Source organism: Hyperoodon ampullatus (assembly GCF_949752795.1).
Source record: "Hyperoodon ampullatus genome assembly, chromosome: 11".
Lineage (NCBI taxonomy): Eukaryota > Metazoa > Chordata > Mammalia > Artiodactyla > Ziphiidae > Hyperoodon > Hyperoodon ampullatus.
In genome coordinates, this window is record NC_136924.1 from 39,461,904 (window position 1) to 39,479,045 (window position 17,142).

A 17,142-nucleotide genomic window follows, 5' to 3' on the forward strand; every position below is an offset into this window, starting at 1 on the left:
ACCACCCTCTGAGCTGAGCTGGTGTATGGCAATCTTTCTGGGAAAATCCCTTATCCGGGCGCTGCTAAAAAGATATCTTTAGGCGAAATGGTGGTTGATGAAGGAATTTGTGCCCGTGCTTTCCCCACCTGCTCGGGCTTGTAGGGGTGTGTCCGTGTGGGAGTGTGTTGGTGGGGGGGGTCTGAGGGGAGCGGGTGGGGTTGGAGGTGAATCCTTCCTATTCCCCAGTTCCGAAAAGTAAAACTTACCTTACCTGTTTCCAGAATACCAGCCATTGTCTTCCGCATCTCACAGCCACGCTGTGGGCTCTGGGGGGTTTTGTCGAAGGCAAAAAAAAAAAAAAAAGTCTTAAGTATTTAAACATGTTGGACCATGCATGCATCCGTCCATGGCGTTGTGGTTTTTTTTTTTTTTTGGTCCCCTCCCTCCCTTCCCTTTTCTTTTTACCAAAGTATATTCATCAAACTGCTGAGTTGGAAAGATTTGTAATGAGTTTTTGAGCTGTACGACTGTGTTGTTTTTTTTTTCCCTCTCCCCCGCCCTCTCCCTCTTTCTAAATCTTCATCTGACATTAAATAAAGCAAATCCCAAACAGATTAACTGTCGCACGGTTCTGCTCCGTCTCCTCAGTCTGTTCCCAGGTCTGGCTCGGGGCCGGGCGGCGGGAGATGCCCGGGCGGCCTGCGGAGGTCCATGTGGCGTGCTAGGTGGGATCCCGGCGTCCTGAAGGCAGAGGCCCTGGCCCTCCTGCCCTGCGGCCTGGGCATGGCCTTCTCCCAGTCCCACGTGATGGCCGCTCGGAGGCACCAGCACAGCCGGCTCATCATCGAGGTGGATGAGTACAGCTCCAACCCCACCCAGGCCTTCACCTTCTACAACATCAACCAGGGCCGCTTCCAGCCGCCGCATGTGCAGATGTGAGTGGGCGCCTCCGATGGGACTGCTGGGTGGAAGGTGTGGGTGGTGAGGGCTGTCCGGGGTGGGCTCCTGGACTCGGGGTGCCTCCTGGCTTCTGGGCCCAAGCGTTTCATGCAACGGTTCTGGAATCCCCAGATCAGCGAGGCTCTGAGATGGGAGGGATGTGGGAGAAGTTGCAGCGTGCTGGCCTGTGGGCCGATTCTGGCCTGGAGTCTTGTTTCATTTGGCCAGGAGAATGTTTTACAAATATTGAAAAATGAGGTGATTGCACATAAAAATCCAGACTTCTGGCTTTGCCGTACAAAGCCCAAAGTCCTGGCCACCCCAGGCCTATACGTCCTCGTGGCAATGTCTAGGGGGCTGAGTTCCAGCTGCCCCTTCTTGGTATTTGGTTACTGACCCCCTGGTCTAATTCATGTTCCTCGTTGTACCATTGGGGAGGACGAGGCCCAGAGCGGGGACGGGACTTGCTGCAGGCCCCATGGCAGGGTAGGGCCCTGGGCTTGGCCTGGCTGTCCTCTCTTCCCTCTGCCCCTCCCTTTTGCCCAGACCCCCTTTGCTTCTGTTGAAAAAGCAGAGGTGCTTTCCAAAAGGACTGGGGAATTCTGCTGCCTGCCATTTGGGGCTGATGGAAAATACCAGGGGTGCCCCAGCAGTGGGGCCGCAGCGAGAACATAGACTTGGGACTCCTGTGCACAGGTAGAACCTTTCCCCCGCTCCCTGGATTTTTTTCCAGTGGTCGGGAGAGGTGCAGGTGGCACAGGGTGGAGGTGGATAAATTCCTGGCCCTGCCCTGGGCGACTCCGGGTGTTGCCAGAACCTCCTCCTCCTCCTTTGTCCCCGCTGCCCGCTCCCATCAGCCCTGCACCACAGGGCTTACCTGGTGAGGAAGCAGAGGCCCAGACAGGTGACCCACGCGAGCCCACACAGCTGGCAGGCACCAGAACTGACACCCGTCTCCAGTCCAGGGCATTCTCCACGCTTAGCATCCTTTTGCTGTGATGTCTGTGGACGTAAGTATGTACGTGCCTCCATCTGAGAATTTAGAGATTCGTCTGCTCCATTGTTGAAACTTCTCTCAGCCCCTTTGGGGTGCCCCTGTGCTGGGTCTGGGTCTCTGACAACGGGGGAGCCCCACGAGTTCCCAGTGAGAGCACAGGGAGGTCAGAGCTGTGATGGGGATGCTCCTGGGCTCTGGGGCTCAGAGCAGGCCCCCCTGACCCCCAGGCTGGGTCAGATGCCCCCATGAGGACACAGACCCCAGCTTCCTCTAGGACCTTGAGTACGGTCTCTAGGGAGCAGTGGTCACGTGAGGTATTAGCGGCTGTCCCTTGGGGAGACGGGAGAATGCGGCACGCGGCCCACGGAGAGAAGGAGCCAGGGGGTTTCTACACCCGGGCCTGGAAGTGGGGTCGGGAGGTTGCTGCCTCTTGTTACTGTGTGGTTCCCTCGGGACTGGTCTTCTGTTGTAGAGGATGGGTGCAGAGAGATTATTCATGGGCGAAGGGGTTGTGGAAGGCAGGTGGGCACCAGGCCTGGGGGTAGGTTCCAGCATCGGGAACACCCTCTTCCCAGCAGCGCCTGCTCTGGAAAACATTCATTTCCGTGGGAGCTGCAGGGCTGGCCTGTCAGTAGCTGCTTACTTTATTTTTTGGTAGATTTCTCTTTGGGAAACTAACCCCAGTACCCATTTTGGAGCCAGATTGGCAGATTTGGGCAGGATGGGAGGCCCTGGGTCTCAGGCACGCTCTTCCTTGGTCTCTGGGACCTTGAGGCCTGGCAGGGCTGCTGCCATGGGGAAGGCCTTCCCAGGGCTGGGTTTGCTCTTCTGTTGATGGGGTTTATCCTCCTGGGCTGGAAGTGACAGTGCCTGAGGTCCCCGGATGCCACTGGGGACGGGCGAGAGCACCGGGCCCCTCCGGCAGAGCAGGTGGGGTATGTGTCTGTGTCCATTTGTCTGCACACCCATTAGGAGGGGCCCCCGGGCACCACAGATACAGCTGAGTAGTAGCAGGCAGTGCTGCCCTGTAGAACACCCCCGCCGGGCAGCCCCCAGTCCCAGAACAGGGCGAGGGCAACAGAAGTCAGGAGACAGGGTGGCCAAGGGGCTGAGGAAGGACCCTCTGGAAGAGCTGACTTTTAGGTTGAGACCCAGAGGAGGAGGAGTGAGGGCAGCAAGTTGGGAGGGGCCCGGAGGAGGAAGCAGGCCAGGCAGAAGTTGCCGCAGGGTCTGAGCCGGGGGTGGCTGGGAAGTGCAGGAACGCCCAGCTGGGTGGAGGTTGCGCTGGGCAGGAGCCACGCGGGCCCCCACAGGCCAGGCTGTGCCCTGAGGAAGGGCAGTGAATGACCAGGTGAGAGGAGGGAGATTGCCCCCATTTAACAACTGCGGGTTATTTGTTCATTCGTCCATTTATCCGTCCACTCGGGGTGTTTATGAGCAGCTGCCCAGCACACTGGTTAGTTAGGAACATGGGCTCCAGGCTAGCCTGCCTGGCTTTGAATCCTGGCTCTGCCACTTGTTTGTTGGGTGTCTCTTGGTGCCTCAGTTTCCCCGTCTACATAATGCTGCTCATTGTAATGCTGCGGATTAGGTAGGTGAACCCACATAGAGGGGGGCCAGGCCGCAGATGTCCAGTATTGTTAGTACTCGCTGGCTGGGCTAGGTTCTAGGGACACAGCAGTGATCAGGGACAGAGCCCTGCCCGCGCTGAGCTGACCCTCCAGTGGGATATGTCGTAAAAGTCATGAAGTGTGCCATAGCATAGGATCCCGGTAGCAATAAGTGCTGTGGAGAAAAAGCTTAACGGCTTTTTGCGGTCCCTCAGCTGGTGTGGGCGGAGCAGGTGCACACCGGCCTGCCCCGTGCCATCCCTCCTGGCCTGCTCTGTGCTGCCTGCTCCTGAGGCCAGGGTTCCGGGCTTTATTGGCAGTGGGGCTCTGGGGAGGCTGGGGGTTTGGGCCGGGTCCTGGGAAGAGCACGCAGTGAGCCCTGGTTCTGGACTCCTCATCCAGAGCTCTCTCATTGCCTGCTCGGGTCAACCCGCCTTTGAAAGGCAACTTTGCACACAGCTGGGTGAAGCCCGGTCGCATGGGGACTCGGCGGGGTGCTGCTCCCTCCCACCCCCCTTCTTTGGACTCACACCCTGCGCACCAGGGAAGCACGTGGGTTTCCATGGCGAGTGTCCACTGAGGGAGACGTGGGAGGATGGATGCCACTTCCCAACACGTGATTTATCGCCACCCCGGGCTTTGTCTCTGGGGTGAGGGAGTGAGGGGGCCCTATTTAATAAATCCACAATTTACATTTAGTAACAACAGTGACAGTCCAAACGTGGCCTCTGATTGAGCCCTGTGATTTATGTAGTTGCCCCCAGAGACCCTGGCGGTAACGAGGCTGTCTTTGCCTGAGGAGTGAATGTCTGGATCTGGGCCTCTGGGTTTTGGGTCCTGAGACGGAAGACCCCTTACCCTGGGGGCCGAGGAACTCTGCGGTGGTCTGGGGAGAGAGCCCCTCCAGGCACCGGCCCCTTAGTCCTGGGTGGGCAGGTGGACGGGTGGCCTGGTGCTCAGTGAGAAGGTGAGAGCAGTGTCTGCGGGACAGGGTTACCCTGGGGATCCACCTTATTGGGGGGGGCTGGTGCCAGGCATGGTGACTCCTCTCTGGCCTTTAAAAGGAGTCCCATTGGCGGATACTAGACTAATAACCCATTTAAAGGCCCTCCAAGCACATCAGGCTGTGCGGGGTCCTTGAAGAATGTAGCAGGGCGGGAGCACTGCTCTGCACCAGGCTGGGACTGGCCCCCTGTCCCTGTCCCTCCCCTCTGGGCCAGGTTGGAGTACCGATCCCCTCGCTAGGTGAGACGGAGGCTTCAGAAGGGACCTGGTGGCCCCTAGCCCGTCTGTGCACTGAGAGGTCTCCAGGAGACAGTGAGGGTCAGCCTTGGCCCCGGGAGGGGGCCGAAGGGGCATGGCAGGAAGAAGGCCCTGACCTGGACTCTGTTCTCAAGCCGCATCCTGCACCCTCTCCCCAAGGGCTCCAGGTGCAGTTCTGGTTTCTGGGACATTTATGTTTTTTTTTTTAAATTAATTTTTATTGGAGTATAGTTGCTTTACAATGTTGTGTTAGTTTCTACTGTACAGCAAAATGAATCAGCTAGACGTATATATATATGCCCTCTTTTGCATTTCCTTCCCGTTTAGGTCACCACAGTGCGTTAAGTAGAGTTTCCTGTGCTATACAGTATGTTCTCATTAGTTGTCCATTTTATACATAGTATCAATAGTGTATATGTGTCAATCCCAATCTCCCAATTCCTCCCAGCCACCCCCCATACACATTTGTTCTTTACGTGTTTTCTGGGACATTCCATTGTTCCCTCTGCCTCCCCTACTCTTTGTCCTGACAACATAGACTCATCCTTCAGATTTCACCCAGGTGTCACTTCTTTGGGGACACCTTCCCTGACCCTTCCCCAGACTTTCCTAACGCGCCCCCCCACCCCGATCTAAGCACTCAGAGCTTCCCCTTCGTGGCACAGGCTTCAGCCTGTGCTTATGCATTCATTTCTGGGACAGTTTTCTAAGCATCTGTCCCCTCCACCAGCACGGGCTGTCCCTCGAGCCTAGCACAGTGGACAGGAGGAGGGAAAGAAAAGGGAGTGAGGATGAGGCAGGGTGTATGCCCCAGGAAGAGTGTGGTGGGAGGTCAAGGAGGGCTTCCTGGGGGCGGTGGCATAACACCGGAGCTTGGAGGACCAGCAAAAGCAAAGCCAGGATGTGGGGAGGAAGGGCAGGCACAGGGACTCGGGGTGGAGGTCACCTCAGAGCCAGTGCTTCGTGGAAAGAGCTTTGGGCAGTGTGGCCCAGCGCCAACCAGTCCCTGCCCTCCTCTGGCCCTCCGTTTCCCCACTTGTAGGATGAAAGGAGGGGGCCAGAGGTCTCTCTCATTCTAGAACGCCACGGCTCGTGTCCAGTTACGTGGCTGGACATGGTTTTGGAACTTCACTGAAGGAACGAGTCCTCTGCCCTCCACCCCCTGGCTTTCAGTGCACCCTATTTCCCCAGGAAGTAGTGGGGGGACGGGGCTCTGCTTCTGATGCCCACATGAGTTTTTGCTACCAGGAGCTGTACTTCCAGGGAGCCAATGGCTTAGGGGAGAGAGAGACCGAGAAGGGGTCCAGGGCACAGGAAATGGCCTGCAGGGGGCATTCATTGGGGTTTCCAGTTCTCACAACATCTCTGAGAGAGTGGGTGGTTCCCACCTTACAGAGCTGGACTGGAGTATGGGAGAGTCCAGGGCCCAGCGAGGAAGTCGCCGAGCCGGGGTGCCAGCCTGGGTCCAGGTGCCGGAGGCTGAGTCCTCTATTCTGCACCAGGATTCCAGTGGGAAGATCCCTTGTGAGGCTGGAGAGAGTGGTGACAGGTTGTAGGTCTCAGAGAGAAAGAGAAAGAGCCTTGGTTGGGGCCACCTCAGCAGGCAGATGCTTTGGGAAAGTCGGGTTTGGCCCCCCACAAACCAGGAACACTTGTTTCCATAGCTTCTCTCTGGTCCATGAAGAACGACTCTGGAAAATAACCATTTTGCTTTGTTTCTTCTAGTCGCGAGAAGGTGTGAGGTTAAATGCCTCAATTCCAGTTCTGAAGACCTAGGTTCAAATTCTACTCTTTAACGTACTAGCAGGGGCCCTGGGTGTGGGACTAACCTTTCCAGGCCTCAGTTACTTACTCTACAGGGCTGGTGGAACTCAGGGGTTAGCCAGGGTTTTGCCATTGCAAGTGTCAGAAACCCAATTCAAATTGTCTTATGGGTAAAAGAGAGTTTACTGGCTCACATAATTAGCTAGGAAATCCAGGGTTGGACCAGCTTCAGGCATAGCTGGATCTAGGGTTCAAATGATGCTGCCAAGTCCTCCCACCCTGTGTGTGCTCTCTTTCTCTTTCTCCATATCTTCATTCTTCTTGCTCTTTTCCTCACTTCTAAACACAGGCAGGGTTTCTGGGAGCTGCACGAGGTGGTCTCTATGGATGTCTTGTCCTGTGCCTAGCAGGTGTTTGGTATGTAGGGGGCACTCAAGAAGCATTTGTCCATAGATTGAATGAAATGAAGTAAGGCCTGGAAATAGTCCATCTTGGTGTGAGTTCTGGAACCAAAAACCAGCTTCAAATTCCAGCTCCACCAGCTCCATAGCTGAGATCCTGAGCAAGTTAGCCTTTTCTGATCCTCAGTTTCCTCATCTATAAAATGGGCACACCCATAATGCCCTGCTCAGACAGTCATTGTGAGGGTGAAGAGAGCAGATGCATGTAAAGCGCTTAGCACATAATGAGCTCTCAACCCATGGAAATCATCAATATCATTACTGTTGTTATTATTTCAAGGTTGAGCATTTGTTACAATCCAAGTAGCCGGAGGACAGTGCGGGGAAATAAGAGGCTATGTTTTTTTCTCTGGGGATTATTAGGTTTGCGTCCTCACTGAGCTCAGAAGCCTCGGGGCGGAGGGAAGTAAGAACAGAGTTAATTAAAGATCTTGGGCTCCAGCACCAGGCCCAGCCTGACTAGCGCCCGTGGAACTCGCGTGCTCTTGGCTGGCTGATGGCGGGAACTGCGACCTGCTCAGGGCTCCTCCATGAGTGACTCACAGGGGGTGGCATCTCACTCCCTGTGTCTCCTTTTTTTGTCTCTTTGACCTGTTCTCTGTTTCCTTTTGGTGTCCTCACAACCTCAGTGTATGTGAGGGGGAATGAAAGAAAGAAAGAAAGAATGAATGAATGAATTTGATTGGCTCACTCATGTTCCTTGCCAGGCCAGTAGCCCAGTAGTGATTGGCTGCCTTGGTCCAATCAGCTGTGTTAGGGGCGGACAGGTGGATTCACAGGCCGGCTCCCTGCAAGACTGTCACATAGGGTGGGGGGAGGGACCCAGTGGACAGAGGAGAGGCAGGAATTACTGGGAGGGAGATTTGAACTTCCAGACCACCTCAGGCATCACCTCCTCCTGGAAAGTTCAGGGGGCCCCAGGCCAGGTTAGGGCCTTCTCTGGCCCCCAGCCCCTCTGTTGCCCCATCAAATCTTGTGACTTTATTGTCGCTTCCTGGCCAAGTCTGAGAGTCTCCACCATCAGTCAGGGATCAGGCCTGGTTCATTCAGTTCCCCAGCTTTGGGCTCAGGGCTGGTACCCAGTAGGCATTCAGGATGTGCTGTGTTGAATGAATGAGGGAATGAATGAAGGAATGAAGGCATGAGAGGGATGAAGAAGGGCTCCAGAACCCTCCTGTTGCCATCATCAGACTCAGGGATTTTTCCTCTTCTCCCCGGTCGGGTCCAACTCTGACCTGCTGGGATTCTAACTTGACTTAACCACCCCCAGAAAGGTGCCCCGCGAACCCCTCCCGCCACGGCCTGGTGACGTGGAGGGGCCGATGTGACGCTGTAGCTGCGGCGGATGGGGCATTGCTAATGCTCCCTGCACACTAGCATGCTGAACCCACGTCCCTCGTAAGGTGTTAGTTACGTTTCTTTGAAGTATTTTGTCTGAAAAAAAAAGATAATTAGAAAGATGTCTTTAAAAGTATTTATGTAACTGATATGGTACCGCTTTTGGTTTGGCGCATAATTAGATTTAAACACAACTCCTCGAGCGGCATACTCATTTGGAGAGAGCAGCTCGTCGAAATGTCATTGCGTTGTTTTTCAGAGTTTTGAGCCTGGCAAAACCAGTCAGCTGAGGAGGCAGAGTGTGGCTCTCGGGGAGAGCCCTGAACTGGGGGGGCCACCTGCTCAGTGTCCTCATCTGTAAGACGAGAAGGCTCCCAGGGACCAAGAACTTACAGTTGTGCAGCTTTTTAATTTTCTGAACATTGTTGCCTAATGATGTAGCTCCATTTTACAGATGAGCAAACCAAGGCCAAACATTTTCCTAAGGTTACACATTAGTGATGGGCAGCAGATCTGGATCTGAAGCCTGGTCTTCTGATTCCAGAGCTGTTTTCCTACAGGACCTTGGAAAGCCCTTGTTCTAAACCCAATCGGACCATCTCATAGTTTTGGAAAATTGCTGCCTGTCTTTAGTGCTTTGTTTCACAAGTTCCCACGAAATTCCCCCCTTCACTCGTGGCTCTCCCTGGATGCTACTTGTGCTGTCTCTGCACAGTGCCAGAGAGTCGGATCTTCCAGCTGGATGGTGGACCTCAGTCCATGCGTCCTTGATGGGGCGGATAGCACCCCCCAAGGGGGTGAAAACTGTTTTCGGGGGGTGAAAAAAATCTTACTGTGATTCTAAAGCACAGATACACACACAGTAAATGAACAGATATACAGCGTATCCGTGGTGTTAGAACTTTATGAGACAGGGATGAGTAGAAAAAACATCTAAAAAGGCCCCTTGGGCTTCCCTGGTGGTGCAGTGGTTGAGAGTCCACCTGCCGATGCAGGGGACGCGGGTTCGTGCCCTGGTCTGGGAGGATCCCGCATGCCGCGGAGTGGCTGGGCCCGTGAGCCATGGCCGCTGAGCCTGCGTGTCTGGAGCCTGTGCTCCGCAACGGGAGAGGCCACAACAGTGAGAGGCCCGCGTACCGCAAAAAAAAAAAAAAAAAAAAAAAAAAAAAAGAAAAGAGAAAAAGGCCCCTTAAGGGCTGATAATGAAAAAAAAAAAGGTAGAGAGGTACTACTTGTCAAGCAGCAGGTTAGCTGTAGTCGCCATACAGGTGCACGCAGGTACAGGTGCCAGGCTGTACCTGTCAGCCCTTCCCACTCATTACCTCGCAACAACCCCCGGGGCTTCCCATGTTACAGAGGGGAAGCTGAGGCTCAGGGGGAAAAGGTTTTGCCCGGCTAGTGAGCAGGAGGGTCAGGATTCGGACGCAGGTGGGCAGGCGGATGTGATCTGGACCACGTGTGATCTGATCTGGCTGTGATCTGAGTTGATGGGACATGAGCTGCAGGCTCCCAGCGCCGTGACCCCGTGACCCCATGATCTTCTTTCCCCTCAGGGTGGACCCGGTGCCTCATGACGCCCCCAAGCCGCCCGGATACACCCGCTTTGTCTGTGTGTCTGACACCCACTCGAGGACGGACCCCATCCAGATGCCCTACGGCGACGTGCTGATCCATGCTGGGGACTTCACTGAGCTGGGGCTCCCGAGCGAGGTGAAGAAATTCAACGAGTGGCTGGGTAGGTGCCAGAAGGGGTGGTGCCTGTGAGCAGCCAGACTCGGGCGGCCCCCTGCCCACCCGTCCTTCCTCCCTGCTCTGCCCGGCCCCTCCCTGGACTTTGTCACCTGTCCACCTCCCCTGGGAAGCCCCCTGACCTCCGTGACCAGGCCACACCCCTCTCACTCTCCTGTGACACCTTGGAGGTCTCCTACCCCAGCACTTGTCTCTGCTGTGATTTTCCATTTGTTTGTGGGATTTTTTTGGCCTGGGAGACTTCCTCCCAAAGGGATTTTGCCCAGGTTTGGTTTTGTCCACTTGTGTGTCCAGCCCCCAGTGCCTGGTACAGGTAGGTGCCGAGTAAATAATTGATGAGCGGATAAGTGGCTGAATGGGCGAATGAATGAATGACTCTCTGGGAACAGTGATGTCAGGGCAGGCACCTCAGCTGGTAGGTACAGCCACCCACAGTCATTGACGGCTTCTCCAGTGAGGGGACCGTCCAGGCCTCCGTGGCCCCAGGCAGGAGCCCAGGGGGCCCGGTGTGGGTTCCTCCGTGGGCAGCCATTGGTACAGTCAGCGGAGTGCCGTCCCACGCCATAGGAGATGGTGGGCCGTGATTTGCAAGCACGCCCCTAGGGTTTTGTCTTTGGCTTTGCTTTCTTCCAAAATAAGAAAGACATAAATCTGGGGTGCCCCCTGGGAAAAGCCGTTTGCTTGGAATCCAGAGAAACCTCACAGCGAATCTCTCTGCCATGGCCCAAGGAGACAGATGGATGGCCCCTGGGCTGCCCGGTGTACTGGCCTGCTGTCACAGAGGCCTGGGTACGGGGCGGGCCCACCTCCCCGTGCAGCCCCTCGTGGCCGCCAGACGGTCCCCCGCCTCCCCAGGGGCGTCCCGCTGTGCAGTTGGCTGGGAGCTGTGCAAGCAGAGGGCCAGGAGCAGAGGGCCAGGAGCGAGGCGGGTGGCTGCAGCGGGAGAGGCTGGCTTTGCCAGTCGAGACAAATATTTACAAGCAAGGCCTTGCACTCCCCTTGGCAGGCTTGGAGCTTTAAATATTGATTATTCAAATGGGAAGTTCTCATCAAGGGCCCTGTTTGGGCTGAGCCTTGGGAAGGCTGGGATGGGAGGGACTCCTGTCGGTGAGTCTGCCCTGGGCTTCTCCCCACGCCCCGTGCTGCTTCCAGGTCCGGGCTGCTTCCTAGGAGGGGACCCTCACTGAGGCTGGTTTCTTGTCCCCCTGCTGTGGGTCTCAAAAGATGTCAGGCTGAGCCGAGTCCATGTCCCAGGCAGAGAACAGGAGTCGCTGGTGGCTGGGCATCTGCTTGTGTGCCAGGCTCCTTACCACCACTGCCTGGCTGAATTTGAGGAACAGCCATTTGGGGTGGGTGCTGTTTAGACCCCTATCTGACAGCAGACGATGTCGGCTCCCCTGCACTGAGGTTCCCGAAGTGAGGGACCATTTCCGATGTACCCCTGGCCCAGACGTGCCCCTCTCCAAGCTGAGTGAGTAAATGAATCCAACAGTTGCATGTGCCAGGGGGGTGGTGGCCAAGGGCTGTGGGATCTCAGTGCAGAGGCTGCTGGTGGCCTCTCCCCAGGCAGGGGCGGCTTCTGGGACAAGCTGCCATTGGGCTGGGCCCGGCCTGGGGAGCTGGGCGGTTGTGCTGGGAACAGAGCGGCTGCAGGCTGAGGGGACAGCTGAGGCCAAAGCCTGCGGGGGGACACTTGAGAGGTGGCATGACGTGTTGTGACTGGAGGGAGGAGGTTTGGAGGACGTGAGGGTGATGAGCCTGGAAAGAGGGGTGGGGACTCCCTGAGACTCTGCAGATAAGGGGAAAGCAGGGGCCTGGGAGGGCCAGCACGGTGAGATGGGCATTTTAGGAGAATCTCTTTACTCGCCTCTTAACAGAAGTCAGAATTATGTGCTGGAGGAATTTAGGAGGCTTTCTTCGTAGTCTGCGCTTGGCGTGGGATTGATTTATTTGCCTGGATCATCACGGGTGGGAAGGGTGAACTTACAGAGGGGTCTCCCTTTTACAAAAGGACCTCTCCCCTTGGCAGGTTTGAAGTGTTTGCAGATGTCAGTGTTTGTCACTCAAGTGGGCTGGGCGGGGCTTCAGACTGAAGAGTGACAGAGCTGGAGGAATTTGCATGTGAGTTAGGGCATCAGTTGGAGTGGGTTTATAGCGGTCCGTCCACAGCTGGCTTTTTGGGAACTGGCCCACTGCACAAGGTGACTCACCTCTGTGGGCTGGTGGTTCATGTGCCAGGGGCGTGGTGATGTGGCAGAGATGGGCTCAGGGTGGTGTTATAAAGGGCTCCGTGTTTATTGAGTGTTAGCATGTGCCCTTTATGTATATTATTAAATCATTTGCTTCTCTTGATGAGGGAACGAGGCAGGAGTTATTGTCATCCCCACTTGACAGAGGAGAAACCGAGGCCCAGAGGAGTGAAGGAACTTGCCCAAGGTCACACAGCTAGTAAGTGGCAGAGCTGGGATTTGAACCCAGGCAGTTGGACTCCAGAGCCGAGCTCTTGTCCTCTCCTCTGTTATCACCTCTCTTGTTTTTATGGTGAAAGCTCACTGATTCGAAGTTAAGGTGTGGACTGTGCCTTTTGGGGCCAGACGTCCAGGGTCAGCTTTCTCCCAGGTGATTGCAGCAGTCATGTGACCTCTCTGAGCCTCCCTGGCCTCGTTTTAACTGGGGGTGGTCAGGCTCCCCTTGACCTGCCTGCCTCTTTGGAGGCAGGTTGTTCTGAGACTCCACTGGGATGGAGGAAATGTTCAAGTGTGTGAACTGTAAAGGGCCGTGTAGATGTTATTACTGCCCCCAGGAGCTGGTGTTTGCAGATCAGGGCCCCCTTGGGGTAGAGGTAGGAGACATGGGCTGGTCCCACAGTAGGCAGTTGGGGGGACTTGACCTGAGCCTTCATGTTGAGTTGCAGGGAGAAGCGGTAGATGATTTGTGTGTAAAAGTGTGTGGAGTCGGGCTTCCCTGGTGGCGCAGTGGTTGAGAGTCCGCCTGCCGATGCAGGGGACTCGGGTTCGTGCCCTGGTCCGGGAAGATCCCACATGCCGCAGAGTGGCTGGGCCCGTGAGCCATGGCCGCTGAGCCTGCGCCTCCGGAGCCTGTGCTCCGCAGCGGGAGAGGCCACAACAGTGAGAGGCCCGCGTACCACAAAAAAAAAAAAAAAAAAGTGTGTGGAGTTGACCTACGATCTCAGCTGTGTGGGCAGTTCTTGCAGACACACACACACACACACACACACACACACACACACACTCAGCAAAGACCGCAGGGCTATTCATTCGTCCATTCAGTACACCTCACTGAGAGCTCTGTGCAAGCGTGTCCCATGCAGTGGGTGATGGTGGGGAGTGAGGACAGGACGCTGCGTCTGGTGACGGGGACACAGTGGATGGGTGGATACACCAGAAGCAGTAAGAGAACCATTCACGTGATGAGGTCGACAGAGCGCGGGCCCAGGGGGCGTGGTGGTGACTGAGAACCCCTTGAGGTGCCATGGAAGGCCTCCCTGAAGAGGAGGCTTTGGGTGAGGTGTGGAGGTGAGAGTGAGGTGATGTAGGAGGGACATTCCAGGCAGGGGCACAGCGGCTGCAGAGGACCTGAAGGCAGGCAGGCAGGTGTGCAGTGTGGAGGGTTTGTCACTGGTTGGTTCAGATACGCCCTGTGGGCCAGCGGCAGGAGTTTGGGGTTGATTCTAAGTGCCATGGGGTCTTTGGGAAGGTTTGTGTATGGGAGTGACCTTTAAAAAGGCCTGGATTGCAGAGACAGCAAGGCCAGTGAGGGCAAAGGCTCTGGAATGTTCCAGAAGCGATGTCTGGGAGATGGGATCATGAGGATTTTTATTTTCTTCTTTATGATTCTCTCTCTTTCTTTTTTCCCTCTGATTTTCTATAGGGAGCATGTATTATTCTCGTAGCTTTAAAAAGGCAACACTAAAATCTTGCTGTGTTTAAAGAAATGCTGGCCTCTCTGGTGTCTGGTGCACAGTGTGTCCCAGGATGGGGATAGGGGCCGTGCTGGGCTCAGGTCAGTGCTGGTGTCATCCAGCCGCTCAGAAGCTCTCCCCTGGAGCCCCTTCCCTAGGCCAGCGGGGCCCCATCCACCTCTCAGGCCCACTGGCCAAGCCCTTCCTCCGCCCAAGTGAGAAAGTTACAGAGTTGAAATTCATAACCAGCTTCTTCCCTCTTCGTTGATCTCATGGAAAGCATCTAAAATCATATTCCAGGGGACACCTCCAGACAGACAGGAGAAGATTTAAAAAGTTAATAAAGGCCCTCCTTGTAAGAGAAGACTAGGCACCTAACTGGGGAGAGGTGTGGCTAAACTTACATGACTCTAATTTGCTGTCGGGTGCGTTGCTCTTGGCTTGGCTGTGCGTGGTGTCCACGTTTTGCCCACTTGCAGGCTTCTGTCTGGGTCTGTGTTCTTTGGGGGGCGCTGGATTGGGGATGACAGGGCCTCTCTGAGCAGACCCTTTTTCCCTTCGGCCATTAATATCCCAAATACGTTCATGAAATAGAAACACCAGCTTGATTTGTAAATGTCCCTGTAAGCAGCTAAAAAATTGCTAAGGACGGGCTTTCTGGCTATAAGGAGTGAAAAGAAGAGCAAAATTGGCTGAAAATGGAAAAGAATGTGCTGGAAGCTCCTTGCTCCCCCGCAGTAGCTGCGTGATGATGGACCGGCAGCATGGAGCCCACAGACTGGTTGGCCCAGTAAGTTGTGTCTGTGCAGGGAGGTGGGACGGCATGAAGGTTAAGAGCTCCCTCCTGGAAGTCAGGCAGACCTGTCTTTACCCCTGCTTCAGCCTCTTATTTGCTGTGTGACCTTAGCTTAGCCACTCAACCTCTCTGTGCCTCATCTGTAAAATGGGAAGAATTATTTACCTACCCCATGGGGTTGGGGAGGATTGAAGAATCATGTTCCCATACAGTGCTTAGCACAAGGAGAAGCCCTCCTGAAGTAGCAGCTGTTGTCGTAAAAAGCCTGCCTCTCCCTGAGCTGAGTCCGCCACAAACACAGGGAAATCAACGAGCCTCAAGGTCGGCGAGCCATTTTCTTCCAGCCACACTGGCAGACTCCAGTTCCCCACCCTGGGCCCTGGCTCATGCCCGTCCCCCAGCTGGGAAGGCTCTTTCTCATCCACCCGACAGAGTCCTACCCACCCCTAAATGTCACTCTTGTGAAGCTTCCCCCTGTCCCACTGGGCGGCATTGGTCCCTTCTCCCTGTGCACCCAGGGCTCCCTATTCAGGCCTTGGTGGTGGCCCTCACCTTGTGGAGGGAATTATCTGTGTCCTCATGCCTCCCGTCCGCCCAGCCTCCCCCTGAGACTGTCAGCCCCTGGAGGGCAGGGCTAGCCTCATCCCTAGCACCAGCCAGTGCCTCAGCCAGGGGAAGCCCTGGACAGAGACATAGACTCGGGGTGGATGCACTGTGAGCTGGTCCCTGCGTCCCCAGCAGGGCTGGTTGCTGTTGGGTGGGACAGCAGTAAATGGGGCTTCGAGGAGGGCAGGGCTGTGATGCAGAAGAGTGTGGGCATGGCTGTCGCAATACGGGACTCCGGGAGGGTCTGCGAAAGGGCAGAGGCTGAGTGGGGGTCTCCAGGATGAGCCTAGGAGCTGAGGCCAGCAGGTGAGCCTGGACTCGCTACTGGAAGCCGGGGGTGCTGAGGGCAGGGACAGAGCCCGAGCGCCCAGGAGCACCCGCCTCCCAGGATGCCGTCTGCAGAGGCAGCGCCTGACCCTGAGGCCGCGACATGCCCGCATCTTCCCCAAGGGAAGAGCACCAGGCCCAATTCTGCCTCTGGCTCTGAGTGACAGCCATGTCCTCAAGAGCTGTCAGTTCACGAGACGGGATTCATAAGATGCCGGAAAGCCTGCTCTCTGCGACTGGCCTCCCCACCCCCCTGCCAGGAGAAGCCTGCAGCCACCGCATCCCTCGCTCCCACCCCCGGCTCCTGCAGCCTCAGACCCCAGCACTGGCCTCAGAGTGACTGCCCAGAGGCCACAGCCAGGTGCTCACCCCTCCTCTCCGCCTCCCCACCTGACTGATGCCGCCCCGTCCAGCTTGGGTTCTCCTTCCCCAGCTTCCACACCTCCCTCTCTGGGCTCCCTGCTTCTCCATCTCCTCCTTTTGTTCCTGGTTCTCCTTCTCACTGAAAGTGGCTCCTCCCAGGACCAACCGTGGGCCTCTGGACCCCTTCTTTCCAGATGATAGTCATACCCCCCTGCTCTTGCTTCTGCCCAGACTCGCAGACGCCTCCATCTCCTCCCAGACCTGATCCCTCTTTGAGATCCAGCCGGTATATTAATCAGTCTTCTCAGAAGACACCTCCTCCTGGCTGTCCACCAGGATTTTAGACTCGTTTTTAGGTCCCAAACTGAACTCCCAAACCTCAGCCCCATCCCCAGAGGCTACGTCATAAGATGTAGGCCTCCACTGAGACCCTCCCAACCACAGCTCCGGTACCCTTGCTCCCTTCCCTCTGAGGCCATCAGGGCCACCCATTGTTTTTGCCCTGCTGTTGTCTGTCCTGCCCGGGTCTTCTTCACTCACTTCCGTCACCTGCCGAGCTGTTTTGGGGTCCCAAGTGGGCTGTCCTGCCAGCCTCCCCTTCCTCCTGCAGGGTCCTGTGAGCCCCTCCAGGGTTGAGACGGCGCCCAGTCCGTGCAGGTCCTCAGGACCCAGTCCAGCCTGGCCCCAGGGGTGCCCGCGGGTGTCTGTTGAAGAAAGCGTGGAGAGGTCTGGTTACCCACAAGGGGCTGGTTAATTAAGTGGCGCTACCGTTAGCGGCATCAGGCAGGGGAGGAAGATGAGGGGCTGGCAGTGGAGAGTTTAGAAGTTATAATTAACTTTTTACTGGCGCCCTAGCATAAAACGATATATAAGACAATATAAAAGGGGTCCAAGGATTTAGTTAAATAGAGCTAGGGCTTTTGCAAGTAAACCCTTAATTAAAATCTATAAGGGAGGAAGGGAGAGAAAGGGAAACGGAGAAATCATTCCGAGGTGATTTCTTTGTTTTTTGCCTCATTTGCCAC

General features: G+C 55.8%; 1 protein-coding gene across 1 annotated transcript in view; it reads left to right on the top strand.

Annotated features, from left to right (window-relative positions):
• Positions 1-642: 642 nt before the first annotated feature.
• The window catches only part of MPPED1 (metallophosphoesterase domain containing 1), a gene marked incomplete at its 3' end in the record, with an annotated part of 61,671 nt that continues 45,171 nt past the window's right edge, over positions 643-17,142 (top strand). The window contains exons 1-2 of the mRNA XM_079714139.1: positions 643-917; positions 9,908-10,093. Of these exons, the coding sequence (XP_079570265.1) occupies positions 694-917; positions 9,908-10,093 (410 nt within the window). The 5' untranslated portion in view covers positions 643-693. The remainder of the gene's footprint in view (positions 918-9,907; positions 10,094-17,142) is intronic.